Source organism: Zootermopsis nevadensis, unplaced genomic scaffold (assembly GCF_977971745.1).
Source record: "Zootermopsis nevadensis isolate Lab colony 2312 unplaced genomic scaffold, Znev_1.0 Znev_ptg000022l, whole genome shotgun sequence".
Classification (NCBI taxonomy): Eukaryota; Metazoa; Arthropoda; class Insecta; order Blattodea; family Termopsidae; genus Zootermopsis; species Zootermopsis nevadensis.
This window is the reverse complement of record NW_028259154.1, coordinates 2,860,262-2,874,744: the sequence shown is the minus strand read 5'-3', so window position 1 is coordinate 2,874,744 and position 14,483 is coordinate 2,860,262. Positions and strand designations below refer to the sequence as shown.

Here is a 14,483-nt window from a genome sequence, read left to right as displayed (position 1 = left end):
GGAGGCTGTCATATTACCATACAAGGAGGTGATAAGGACACAGAAGGAAAATTTTCCTAAAGAATACCGCCTTCTTCACCAAGTCTTAATTTTCCCTCTGCCATGCTTTCTATGTCATTCAATTATCCTGACAATTTCAGCCATGCATGTCCTTTCCTCCCATGTGGCCAGGCTGTGGTATGCCCCCCTGCCCTTGCCTAATGTCCACCTTCTTCTCCATTTGTCCAGTGAAGGTTCTGCCTTCACTGACTGGTACCTCTGAAACGTCAGTAAACTTCTACCAGACTACGTGGTGTAACGATCAGAAGACACCCGTTTTCGTACTTGCTGCAGTAAGAACCTAAAATCCCATCTAAAAATCTTGTCCCAGTAGGCCCTTTATACTTTCCAGGACTGGAAACAGGACTTCACTCATAAACAAACATAATCCACTACTTTAAAATAACATTACTAAAAAAAGTAGGTAATGTAAATAAAAATTTTGTCGCCAGAAATCAGTTTAAGTTACTTCTGTTCATGCTTTTGAACCAAAACTGCAGATTAAAGGTTATGCTCGAATATATTAAAAGAAATTATATTTTAAATCAAGTATTCAACACTTATTAGATTTATCAACATAACCCAAAGAAATCTTTCATAAATTCCAGGTTTGTGAAACTCACATATTACTTACACTGTCATTATAAAGATGGTAGCATTACCTGATCTTTATTTTCCTCTTTAGCAACAGACTGTTTTATTTCTGACTTCACATCCTCAGATGAAATGTCGCATACGGAAGCTTCTTCCAATTCTTCCACTTTGTAAGCAACTTCTGGTTCTGGTTCTGGTTCTTGCTCTTCTTCTTGTTCTTCTTCTTGTTCTTCTTCTTGTTCTTCTTCTTGCTCTTGTTCTTGTTCTGGTTCTGGTTCCTTCTTAATCAGAGATTCTGAATCAGTCTCTGCTTTGAAGCTTGCATCTGTCTGCGAATTCATCTGTAGTTCAGATTCATTCTGTGATAATTCCATGTTTGACTCTTCTGCTGTATCACCACCTAGCACTTCATCTCCCCCAGTCTCTCCTTCCCTATTTCCTTCTTTTACACCTGAAACAATATATTCAATTACTATATTGGAAATAAGAAAAAGAAAAAAATGCCTTCAATTTTTAACGTGCAAATTTCCTAATGACCAATATCATATGGAATGAAACCTGGGTCAAATGTTTTGAACCCATGGTTACGGAGCCGTCAACCACAAAATTTCTTCAAGCAAAGACTTCAAGGAACGCAGCACAAAAAAACATTTTTTTTTGGGATAAGGATGATGTGATGATTGTGAACTTCTTACCTCAAATCACTGTGGTAAACTTCAGATTGTTACATGGAGACATTAAGAAAATTGAAAATTTTGCGAATTAAACCCACAAAGAAATATCTGAGCTTCTGTTCCTTCATGATAAAAGCAGTCCCCACACAAAAATGTGTGCCACAGAGATGACAAAATTTATGCACTGTGATGCCTCACCCTCCACATATTTCAGACTATCAACCGTTTGGTCATTGAAAGGACTTCACAGACATCCTTAATGAGGATGGATACACACTCAATAACGCTATGTGACAGTCACTGAAAAGCAAGGAAATGTCATACCAAGTCAACACAGTCCACAACCCAACCTTTTCAGATTTCAATAAAAGTTGGCAGGCTTGTAGATTCCAAAGAAAATAGTAATGGTGCCAAATTTCAACGCCCTATATATCATGCAGTTCCTGTAGTGCATGAAAAGGGAACTAAAGTTTCCAAAATGGCAATTTGGAGAATTTTAAAGGAAGTTCCCTGCATTTATACTTTCAATCTCCATGAAAGTATAAATGCAAGGAACTTCATTCAGAATACCTGGCAAGATATACAAAGTACCAAAACATGCGACAGACACAAGCTTTTCAATAAGTATGTCATTCAGTGCGTAATTCATGAATTCTGACTATACGGTAAGGAGTTTATATAGTGGCTTTATACACGCTTTACAATTGATTAAAATTTGAGTAAGACAGTACTGCCTTCCTTGAATTAGTTACGCTTAAGATGGGCCTGTGGTAGCTGAAATATGTTATAAAATTTGTACATTTTAGAGTATCAACATTTCGTGCAAACACCATATCTATACAAGATTTTGATCTAGTAGTACTACATTGAGGATTTGACATCAACATTAAGCCAAACGTTTCCTCCATAAATGTGACAAAGCTTTGATTTTCCTCCTTCTTTAAATCAATGTTAAAATCTCCTGTCAATATTATCGGCATTGTATTAGGATCTTCTGTGGCCATAACGTTAAACATCTTTGTATAATTTCTCAAATGACTCAAAATAAATCTCTTACAATCATCAATATATTCCCTTGTATGTTCAGCATTAGTTTTTGGTAACATTAGGTTGATTATATAATACTTCAATTTTTTTTATGTTTTCTGTACTGTCTCATATATTCTGCTTTATGGAGTCTTTTAGCTTCAATGTCATCCATCTTGTACATAGTATGACGCAACAAATTAATGCAACAATAGATTTATCAAAATCTAAAACTTCTTGACAATGGTAAAGAGTCAATTGAATAAAATTTTTCTTGGATATTATCCATCGTCTAGTAAATATAAAACGTAAAATGACGTTTCGGAGATGGGACTCTATCTCCGTCTTCAGGTTCCTACTCAGTTGGGCCCACTAGATAGAGCTAATCCCATCTCCGAAACGTCGTTTTACGTTTTATATTTACTAGACGATGGATAATATCCAAGAAAAATTTTATTCAATTAACAATAGATTTCTTAATAATTCTTATATAAGATAAGTACCTGTGATATTGTAAAACGTTTTTACCAGCACAAAATTATCTAGTCTACGACACACTTCTTCTACAAGCGATTCACAGCTCAGCTCTTTCCGCAATAACGAAAGTGGATTGTTGACGGCAGTAATGAAACACAACAATGCCGAACAAACAGATGATGTTTCCTAGGTAACATAACAATGCATACAAGCTGACCATTGTTGTCAGTCCATATTTACAAATTGTTGATGTTTCCTAGGTAACCATCTTACACATTTTTTGTTACACTTTTTTGCGGAATGACACTGACCCTTCCATTTAGACGTATTTACATCAAAAAACACCACGTAATGTGGCAGTGGAGGTATAGCTCCACTCTTTCTTAACCTTCACAATAGACAGAGGTAAGTGGCCAACTTCATGTCTTTAGTAGAAAACACATAGTCAATACATTATCCCTAAACTAAGCCTGGCATGTTTTGCTAAGAGGGCAGTTGCAGCACTTATGAAAACAGAAACTTTAAAATTAGTTTATTTTGCTTACTTCCAATCCATCATGTCATATGGAATCATTTTCTGGGAAAATTCAATGGGCAGGAAAAGATTATTTTACATTCAAAAGAATAATGGCATGCACTAAAAGGAGAGCCTCTTGTAGGGCATTACTTAAGAAGTTTAATATTCTTCCACTATCCAGTGAATTCTTGCTCTCACTATTATCACTCGTAGTGGATAACATAGAGATTTTTTTAACAATTTCAGATATCCACAATATAAGAACAAGATACAGATGCAACCTTCATGTGCCAAATTCTAACCTCAGTACATATCAAAAAGGAGTTTACTATACTGGAAATAAGTTATTCAATAATCTTACACCTACTATCAAAAGTTTAAATCATGATATAAACATGTTTAAGCCAGCGTTGAAAGAGTATCTCCTATCACACTTCTTCCATTCAGTAGAAGAATTTATAAATACATGTAACAATGGTGATGGTTTCTCATCATGATTATTTTGCTGTAATACTGTAGTTACAAAAATGTGTAAATAGCTGTTATATCTTTGTATTTATATTTCTACTAGAAACAAGTATTGTACCTGTGCTATCACCTGTTCTACATCCCTGGCTTAGGCCTATGAAGGATCTATGGAATGTAAATAAATTCTATTCTTTACTTGAAGGGAAAATGTCGTACAGTAATGAAAGTTTCTCTACAATTATTTATGCAGTCAACACTATCTGCTCATGGTGACTAAAGATACCTCTCAGTTGACACAAGTGCTTCATTACAGTAACATCACTTCCAAGGATATTTGCAAACATAACATGCCCAAACAAACTACTAAAAATTAATAATGTTATTTAGTCTCTTAAATAGCTGGGTATGTACCATTCACTTACCGCAGGAGTGTTCCAAGATACAAACAGTCAGTGATAAAAACCCATATACAAGAAAACGGACGAGTCAAATGTATCAACCTATTGGCCAACTTCCTTTTCAATTGGATTTTCAAAAAAAAATATCATAACAATTTAAACGCCAATGGTATTTTACTTAGTGTGCAGTTTGGTTTGGGGCCTGTCCACTAACAATCCCACATACGTTCTCAAAATATCTGAGGCACTCTATAAAGAAAGTGATGTAGCAGGTCCTAGCCACACGTACGGCACAGAAGTCGGCGACGCTTCCCATGTAGTAGGGCAAACAACGGACATTTTTTTCGAGAGAAATCATTCTGAGAAATTGGACTGAAATGTTTAAAATTATGTTCAGAATCCGGGCGCAGTCTACGTAAATGGCCAAACTACGATATTTTTTACTTACATCCATGAATGAAATTCCGACGGCATACAACAGTAACTCCAATTGATTCTACATGCCTAACCAACGATTACCACAAAAATGGCAATCAAGGTACACACTTGTTCATTCGTTGTAAACTCAATAAATACGATCCTCAACCACAATCAAAACCGCATACTTACGTGAAAACACGAATGCAAAATTATTATGAACTTAAAATTACTAACCTGCTTCTCGATCCAAAGCTTCCTTCAGTCTGTCAATTAGAGTGGCTTTGACTCCTTTGGTATCCAAACCACGAGACGATAATTCTGCACGAAGCTCTACAACTTTCAATTTTGATGGATCCATGCTAGCACTCATTCTTACTGGCTGTTGTTTCAAACGGAATTACAGACTTGTCAACAACTCTATAACACTAACTTCGCACTTATTTTCTGCTTTTTGTCTGGATTGAGATGGCGTACGTGAAGTCCGTAAATTTATTTTATAAGATAACTTAGTATTGGTTCAATGCACGAATACTACACTGGACGCCTTTATGGCTACCAATGAATCACTCGTTTACAACACTATGTCGACTGAAAGCAGTACTCTTATTGGTTAATGATGAACGTATTCTGCTACAATTAGTGATTATATATTTACCGCGGTTACCTTGGCAACAATGTTGTTTAAAAATGGTCGAGGAAGGTACGTTCGTCATATTTTAATATATTGTGTTGTTGTAGCATATGTTCAAACATGGAAATAAAATTGCTTACACGTTTCTGCCTTAAATACTCAAAAGTGAGACCTCTGTATAAAAAAGCGGAATAACTTAAACAACCAATTTCATTACAAATAGCATTCCCTAAAATACTTTATATATATATATATATATATATATATATATATATAAACAGAAAGTGATTTCTTAAACTCAATCATCTTTTCAGATGAAAATTTTTGATTTTATAAGAAAACCTCTCGACAGATAAAGCCCCATTCGATTATGCAAACTAAATATTATGTGCTCATAATAACATGTTGGCAGAATATCTTCTGATCTTACTGAACTATTTGATTGTATAAATAATGAATTATTACTGATAAAAGTTTTATGAAATTCAAGGTATAGCTGGACAGAGGTTTAAATCATACCTTCAATACAGGAAACAGCATATAGAAATAAAATGAGCAGATTCCTACAATAGCACCTACTCAAACTGTGATGTTATAAAATGTAGTCTCAAGGTTCAATAATTGGTCCTCTCCTTTTCCTCATATATGTCAATGATCTGCCTGGAATCATCAACTCTCAGTTAAACCTATGCTCTTTGCTGATGACACTAGTATTATTATTTCACATCCAAGAGTTAACTACTTTCAAACTTGCATGAATGATGTCTTTATTTGCTCAAACAAATGGTGTAAAGCCAATAAACTCACTTTAAAATCTGACAAAACAAACTTCATGAAATTTTATACTCCCAACAAAACTTGTGTTAATCTTAAAATAGAGTATATTACAAAAATAACTGAAGAAGTAAAACCAACTCAATTTATTGGCATACACATTAACAATAACTTAAATTGGAAAAAACATATTGAATATACTGTCCCTAAAGTAAGTTCAGGATGTTGCACTGTGAGGACATTAGTGCTAATCATGAAAATTGAAACTATAAAATTAATCTTCTTTACTTACTTCCATTCCATTATGTCATATCGAATAATATTCTGGGAAAATTCAACAGGCAGAATAAAGGGTTTTATGTCCAAAAAAATCATTACAACAATGATGGGCATTAAAAGGAGTCTCTTACAGGTTATTATTGAAGTTTAATATTTTCCTCCTACCCAGAAAATTATCATTTGTTGTGGACAACAAGGAAGAATTTCAAACAAATGTAGACGTACACAAGATGCAAACATAACCTTCATGTGCCAAAAACTAACCTCAGCAAATATGAAGGAGGAGATAACTACACTGGAATTATTATTCAATAATCTTCCTCCTACTATAAAGAGTTTAAATCATGACACAGAAGTATTTAAGCCAGCACTAAAGGAGTAACTCTTATCTCACTCCTTCTACACGGTAGAATTTACTTTAAACAATAATTTTTAGTTATTATAAATACATATAATAATGGTGATGATTCCTTGATGTATAGTGCAGAAGATGTTAATTACCATTTATATAAGTTGATCTTGAATCTGTCTCATGTTATTTTACAGAGGCCATAACTGATCTAGACAAAAAGATTATAGAAGCTTTTGTGGTTTTTGATCATGCAAGCAGCAACACAGTTGACGTTCGAGAAGTTGGAACGATTATAAGGTCTCTTGGTAAGTTATTTTTTAGTTGAAAGCATTACACATGAAAAATAATAGGAATGAAGTTTACAAAAAGGCCTGAATGAATGAAGTGGCTTATTGTTGGCATGGAGTTATGGACTGATATCACAAATATATTCTCCGTTTATAACTGATACTGCTTCTGACTGACTAGCTTACATATCAGTCTTATTAAAGCAACTGCACATCTGAAGACATGATTACAATCCAGTCTTGGCCAACAATTTGTAGTCGACAAAGTGGTGTTTCTTGTCAACATAATTCCACTGATGTTCCATATTCACTCATGTATGATTTGGGGGATGGACAACTGGCCCATTATTAGAGATGGTTCTGCAGAGATGTAGTCTCACCCCATTGTAAGAAAAAAAAACAAAAGAGGACCCAGTATATTCCTTGTTGTTTTTAATTATGACCACTGCAGAAAAGCTGGTCTCACAGTAGTGTGTAATAGAAAATGGATTCTGAATTTTGACAGCTGTGTTAGAGAGAATCAGATACTCTAAACCACCATTTCACTCACAAGTTTCTATATAAGAATCCTAAAAACTTGTTTTCACCGAGTTATTTTCTTCCATATTAAGGGAGCCCTACAGAGAGCTATGTAGAGATTGAAGATAGAATAAAGTAAAAAAAAAATAAAGCTGTCCCACTATATGCCATGTACGCACTTAAGGGGAGAGGATATATATGATGGTGGTACACCTGTTCAGACTGGTGCGATACCGAGGGTCCACACAAAAAGCAGCCTTATACGAGGCACGTCCCAAAAGTAAGTTTCCCACTCGTCCCACAGCTAGTAAACCTTATATTGCGCAAAGCGACTGTGCGTACGTGATAGAGCAATGACGTAGCATGGCTCATGCACTAACGGCACTTCCCGCGTTCTCACAGTAGCATCGTTGCAGCTGTTGAAGATGGAGATTCTTATTCCAGCTCCCGCCGACTGTGAAGTGCGGTCAGTGATAACGCTAGGCCGCACACGGCTCGACGGACAGCAAGTCTCCTGCAGGAGTTCAGCTGGGAGGTGTTTAATCATCCACCCTACAGCCCGGACCTCGCTCCCAGTGATTTCCATCTTTTCCTACACCTCAAGAAATTCCTGTCCGGTCAGCGTCAGCGTTTTGAGAATGACAGAGAGGCGGAGATGGTTGTCACACAGTGGTTCCAATCCCAGGCGGCAGACTTCTACGACACAAGTATTCAAAAGTTGGTCCCACGGTATGACAAATGTCTCAATTCCGGTGGCGAATATGTTGAAAAATAGCTGGACACTTGCTGTATCTGTTGCAATAAATATTTCCATGAAATTGTGTTTTGTTTCTGTAAACGGCCCCAGGGAAACTTACTTTTGGGACGCGCCTCGTAGAAGGAACAGGGTTGCAAGCCCCCCTCCGCTGCTACACCATTGATGTTGTAGTATTATACCAGAATTCCCCTCTTCCTGTAGCCAAGCAGTTGGCAGCCTATGTACTGGCATGTTCTCATTCATTTTGTCCAGTTTCTCAAGCTTTGAAATTGCATTACTTCCAGTCACAGAACCTGGTCATTGTTCCAGAATGAACTCCATGTATCTATGCAACACTGAAACAGTTGTAAGTTTCGCAGGGCTGAGCAGGGTAGTTTTAAAGTGACAAGTGATACAGTAAGAAGTGTGAAGTCAGTGGAGTGTAGAGGAGCAGAACCACAGCTAAGACATGGTAGACAATAGTTATACTCAGATTACCAGTACTCTTGACTAGTTAAGCATCAGATATTAATCCAGCAATAATCAGTTATAACAGCATAAAATAAGTTGATCTTGTATTAAGAACTCACTGTGTAATCAGTGAGTATGTCACAGTACTATGTTTGTAAAATGAGCTTCCATCTAGTTATTTTTGGTGCATTTTGGGATTTGGGGTTATCCCTTCAAATCCATGTACCGGCTAGAGGTTGAATTATGGCACAGTACATATACAAATGTATTAAATTAGGAACTTTTCACTGTGTTTTGATTCACATGTTCAGTACTGAATAAAATATTATTTTAGGAGATGCAAATTCATTAATGAATTTTAATGCACTGGGAGTTCAAATTTCTTCAGTAGAACCTCATACAAATAAAGATGTATCCCTATATTGATTTTTTTCCAGGGTGCTGTCCCAGCGAGGCTGAAATTCAAGAAATCCTTGTTGCAATAGAAGATGAAGAAACATCTGGAAGTATTAGATTAGATCGGTTCTTGTACACTGTATCACATATCATTCAAGAGAGAAGGTTTGTATCTAAATAACAGTTTGGTAAATTCTCAGCCCTTCACTGACCCTTTGCTGTAGTATCCAAGCTTTTAGGGGGGTCATGAAGAACCCAGGGGAATAAGGGGACTAGCTAACAGACTAGCCTATCCATGACTCACTTTTACACAATATGACACCCAGGAAAAATGCAGTCAAGGAGAACATTGCAAGGAAAAATCAAAATTTAACAAACTGAAAATTTACTGGAAAAAGCAAAAATTTCGATTATACTACTTAACAAGAGTTTTAATATGAACCAATAAGCTTTAGCAGAGTTAACAAGTTAAATCCAAATCAAGAAAACTGTAAATGAATTTAGGAAAAAAACATAATGTAAATACATTTACTTACAATGCTGGAGCCAGTATAAAGTTACCATGAGAAATCAACCACACAAGCAGGGTCAACAAATTCACAACAAAACTGAAACATAACACCAAACACATGAGAAATATTCCTTCTTTCATTCAACATACTGTCATCACACAGAGTCACAATATGCCCCCCCCCCCCCCAAGCAATATATATATTAGTATGTTCCCAGTAACATCATTCACCATGGTACTTTCGCAAGAAAACCCTGAAAGGGGTCACGATGGGCAAGCTGACCATAGACGACGAAAAAAAAAGTAACATAATTCCCACAGTAGCCTGTCCTACCAGTTGTACAGAATTATGTCCCAATGGTATATAATCGAGTGAAACAACATTAACATTACCAAAATCCCACTTACAAACTACTTATATAGATATGAGCCCACTGAATTAGTATTGAGGGACTACTCACATAACCAATGAAAATGGCCACAATGTAAGTCACCAGAACAACATAAATCATATGACAAAGACTCTCCATGAAGCAACAAGCTTTAAAAAGAATGAGATTTTACAAAATCTGAAGACATAACTACATTGGTTGGGTGTATAATCTCATGTCAAGTTTCTGCAGTACAAACAGCCAACACAGCACAGCATTTTTATCACAACTAATACATTAATCTATGCACTTCTAACCATAAGAAAATGATTAAACATTCATAAAATTACCCAAGAATTACTTCCAGTACCCAACAAGCAATGGAATGCTCAACACCACACTACATCTCAAAGTTACAACACTGCATCATTTGTTTCTCAAGCGCTGCCATAACACGTTTACCTGACCAAACACAGAAACAGGAAAAATATATAGCTAAAACATACCTAAAATTATATCACAAGTTCTTGCTTTAGCATGACGGGATTTTAACAGATCAACTTTATCATGAAAGCAATGGATCATATTTGTTGAGTGGACAGTATACAACTAAGAAGCAACAATCATGCATAACATATTGCACATTCATTGACTTCATACATCTTTACATATTATCACACCTGACACATTACGTTCACAACGGCAGATTCTTTTAAACACATTGGTGAGAATTCTAACATGTGGCTTTCTTTTACAGATTACTACCTGCATCACCAGAAAAGCTCCTGAAAGCTTTCCTAACACTTGACCATGATGGGAAGGGGTACTTAACCAAAGAGTTTCTCAGCAAAATTATGATCGAGGAAGGAGAGCCATTCACTCAGGAAGAACTGGATGAGATGATGGCTGTTGTGATCGATGGAGAAACAGGAAACATTCCATATGAGTACTATATCAATCACCTTATGGTAAGAACTGGGCAATATTTTTATCACTCAACTATTACAAGGCTAGGTCAAATTCTGTAAGTTACCATCGAAGTGCCCGGGTTTGGCATATAGATTCTCAATTATAATATTTACAGAAACAATCAAATTCAGTATCCTGTGCATGTCCATAGTCTTTAAAACATTAGCAGTACATTATATAACATTTAGTTTGATGAAGCAGAAATACAATACAATTTTGCAATACCTAATTAACTTCATAAGCACAGTCCTTCTTCAGAAGCTAATAGTCTCTCAGTTAGTCAAGAAACTGCCTGCCTTTAACAGAACCTTATGTTTCATTGCCATATATATGAGTCTGCCACTGGACTCTATCCTGTGTCAGTTGAATCTAGGCTGTATTTGAACACCCTATTTAATTAATATCAAGCTTAATATTATCCTTCCATCTACATCTGTACCTCCCAAGTGGTATTTTCACTTCATACTTTCTGACTAAACTCTTGTATGCATTTTCATCTTCACCATGAATACACATTTCATGGCACATCCATTTCATCCCAATTTGATTTAATTACTCTAATAATGTTGGTGTGGGTTATACAAACTGCAAACCTCTTCATAATGTACTTTCCTCCAGTCTCCTGTTATTTCCTGGTCCAAATGTTTTCATCAACACCGTTCTCAAACATCCATTCTATGTTATTCCCTTCGAGAAATGATCCACATTTCACACCTATATAAAATGTAAAATTATATATTTGTAACTTTGCAATAGCTATTAATAAGATTAACATTTTATTAGTCCAAAATGTAACCATAAGTAGCTGAGATGGCGGTGTTTTACATATTACTCTACATTTCACAGAGAGGAAGCAATTCTTCTTTACACTTGACTGACAAGTATTTGTGCCATGCCCTGTGATTATACATTAGATCAGATACAGATGATTGTCTTGTGATAAGCTATAAATGTAGGCAACACAATTACATTATTAACAGACCACCAGACCACATATTCATACACAAATGATTCCATATACACATGCAGAAGTGATCAAAATTAAAGATTGCTTGTACTAAAAAGAACTTCAGCTATGAAGACATGTACAGTCTTATACAAAACAAATTCTGGGGTTGTGGGTTAAATTTTGCTAAGGATATGGATTATTGTATGTTTTACACCCTTGTCTTATCATCCTATTCATAATCTTCCTGACATGCAGGTTCTGCGTTGGGCTAAGCCCAATAAATAAATGGAACTGTTGTTATTTGACAAAGCAACGTATAGTGGGTTAATCAAATATGTTAATGCTAGTGCAGTATAACCAAAGCAAAATGGGAAATTGAATCACAAAGTAAGAAGCTGTTAATGTAGAGACAGCTTCCTGAGTTTTAGCTGAGGATTTGCATCACATAATTTGTCAACTAGAAAGACAAAACTGCACAAAAATACCTAGGATAATTATATGCAATTGCTGCTCAAAATGACTTCAGTCGATATTACACTAACGTGACAAAAGTTGTCTGGTGTTTCCACAAGTCTTGCACAGAGTTGCCAGAACTGTAACACGATCCCAACCAGTATTTATTTCATTACGTGGGAGAAGAAAAAGGTATGTTCAATAATGCATGGAATAGACCAATGCAGCTAAGAAAACTGTATTTGATATAAACTTCTACCAGACTACACCGCGCCACAACCCAGACGACAGCCATCTTCACACTTGCTGCTGTGAGAACCTCCAACCTTACTAATAAGTCATATTAGTTGTCAACAAACAAGAACTTATCTGATATGAACTTTAATATTTGCAGGTTAATGCAACTGATGACAGCCTCATTCCTCCACCAAAATATATCCCAAAAACAGAACATTCCAAACATATGATTCAATGAGAGGAACTTAATGTGTGAGTACAAGCAAATTCACCTATGCTCAAATAAAACTGTCATAATCATGAATAAAATTATTTCAAATTCAATTACACTTCTTAATTAACAGTAATAAATAAAGATATCCGTCTTCTGGGTTATTGCGCTGTGTAGTCTGGTCGATGTTAACCAACGTTTCAGAGGTCATACTGCCTCCGTCATCAGGGCCCTGATGACGGAGGCAGTATGACCTCTGAAACGTTGGTTAACATCGACCAGACTACACAGCGCAATAACCCAGAAGACGGATATCTTCATACTCACCGCTGTGAGAACCTCAAGTCTTACACAGTAATAAATAACATTTCCAATTCTAATTGTAAACATTTACTGTTTAAATTCCTTTCCTTCCATACTTTATTATGCATAGTTAACATGTAATAGTACTTTAATAAAGTTGTATCCTCATGAAGAATGTTTACTGCTGAACTGTGGAGCGATTATCAGCAATCAGCCTGTGGGTTCTTTGTTCTTGAAATTTGGATTTATTACACTCACTATTATTGAAATTAATTATTTTCTTTCTTGCAGTTCTCTTAGTTTATTAGTCACAACCACACTCAAGTCGGAGTGCAACCTCCGATTCTGCTCTCTTCATCACAGCTGGTCACTGCACTCTCCTTCCATGTCACTCATTTAACTCTCAACTCAAATTGGGCTTTTGGACAACTGACTGACCAAACTTGCTCTGTTTGTACAGAGGTCATGGTGGCTGTAGAAGGGTCTGGCTCAGTAGAGAATGTTCCCAGTCTCTCTGTTCATTTTGAGAGAATCAAAGAACGTCTTCCGATGAGATGCATGCACAAGCTGGCTCATGTCACTTGAAGCTGACCAGGCTGCTGCACTCAGTGTTAGCAACAATATAAAAATTAATATATTCCATGAGTAAGAGAAGTGACCCTGTGTTATTAGACTGAAGTTTCACAGGTTGCATGGTTTGTTTGGAACACAGAATGAACCAAGATGAAAATATTTGATGAACTTTGTAAAAAGGAAGTCACAGCAAATGACTGATTATTGTTCTTAGGATTCCACAGTATTGTTGTATTGTCGAATTCACAGTTGTATTCATTGTGTATGTTTCTTGGATCCTTCACAGAATCTTCTATATTCTAGACTACCACCATCTGACACTTGCCCATTAATGCTGAAATCACTTTCTTACTTACTTACTCCATGGAGCTGAGTCCTTCCTGAGAAGCCAACAGTCACTCAAGAAGTTCCCAACATTTGTGGTTCATTACCGTGTTCACAAGAGCCCACCACTGGTCCCTATCCCGAGCCAGATATATCCAGTCCATACCACCCCATCCTATTTTTATAAAATCCATTTTAATATTATCCTCCCACCTATGTGTAAGTCTTCCTAGTGGTCTCTTTCCTTCTGGTTTGCCCACCAAAACCCTGTATGAATTCCCCTTCTCCCCCATGCAGGCTACATGCCCTGCCCATCTCATCCTCCTTGACTCGATCAGTCTAATTATATCTGGCGAGGAGGTCAACTTATGAACCTCCTCATTACGCAACTTTCTCCGGCCTTTAGGTTCAAATATTCTCCTCAGCACCCTGTTCTCAAACAGCCTCAATCGACAATCCTCCCTTAGTGTTAAAAGATCAACCTTACGTTTTTATACAGCAGATGGAAAGACAAAATTTTCTGA

At 36.3% G+C, this 14,483-nt stretch overlaps 2 protein-coding genes across 7 annotated transcripts in view; one reads left to right on the top strand and one right to left on the bottom strand.

Moving 5' to 3' along the window:
• LOC110834182 (uncharacterized) overlaps nt 1–5,125 on the bottom strand; it is a 42,036-nt gene extending 36,911 nt beyond the window's left edge. Inside the window, exons 1-2 of one of the 3 annotated variants that reach the window (XM_022073068.2) lie at nt 4,848–5,125; nt 702–1,084 (exon numbers count right to left, since the gene is read on the bottom strand). In XM_022073068.2, the coding sequence (XP_021928760.2) occupies nt 702–1,084; nt 4,848–4,983 (519 nt within the window). In that variant the 5' untranslated portion in view covers nt 4,984–5,125. Of the gene's footprint in view, nt 1–701; nt 1,085–4,217; nt 4,356–4,641; nt 4,723–4,847 lie in introns of those variants that run through there. The other 2 variants (XM_022073069.2, XM_022073071.2) reach the window with 2 other exon arrangements.
• Nucleotides 1–12,872, top strand: part of LOC110834185 (dynein regulatory complex protein 8) — a 31,894-nt gene extending 19,022 nt beyond the window's left edge. Inside the window, exons 1-6 of one of the 4 annotated variants that reach the window (XM_087353673.1) lie at nt 3,058–3,215; nt 6,844–6,954; nt 7,900–8,162; nt 9,100–9,223; nt 10,698–10,908; nt 12,706–12,872. In XM_087353673.1, coding sequence (XP_087209799.1) covers nt 8,111–8,162; nt 9,100–9,223; nt 10,698–10,908; nt 12,706–12,786 — 468 coding nt within the window. In that variant the 5' untranslated portion in view covers nt 3,058–3,215; nt 6,844–6,954; nt 7,900–8,110 and the 3' untranslated portion in view covers nt 12,787–12,872. Of the gene's footprint in view, nt 1–3,057; nt 3,216–4,649; nt 4,732–5,280; nt 5,314–6,843; nt 6,955–7,899; nt 8,506–9,099; nt 9,224–10,697; nt 10,909–12,705 lie in introns of those variants that run through there. The other 3 variants (XM_022073081.2, XM_087353674.1, XM_087353672.1) reach the window with 3 other exon arrangements.
• Nucleotides 12,873–14,483: the final 1,611 nt, after the last annotated feature.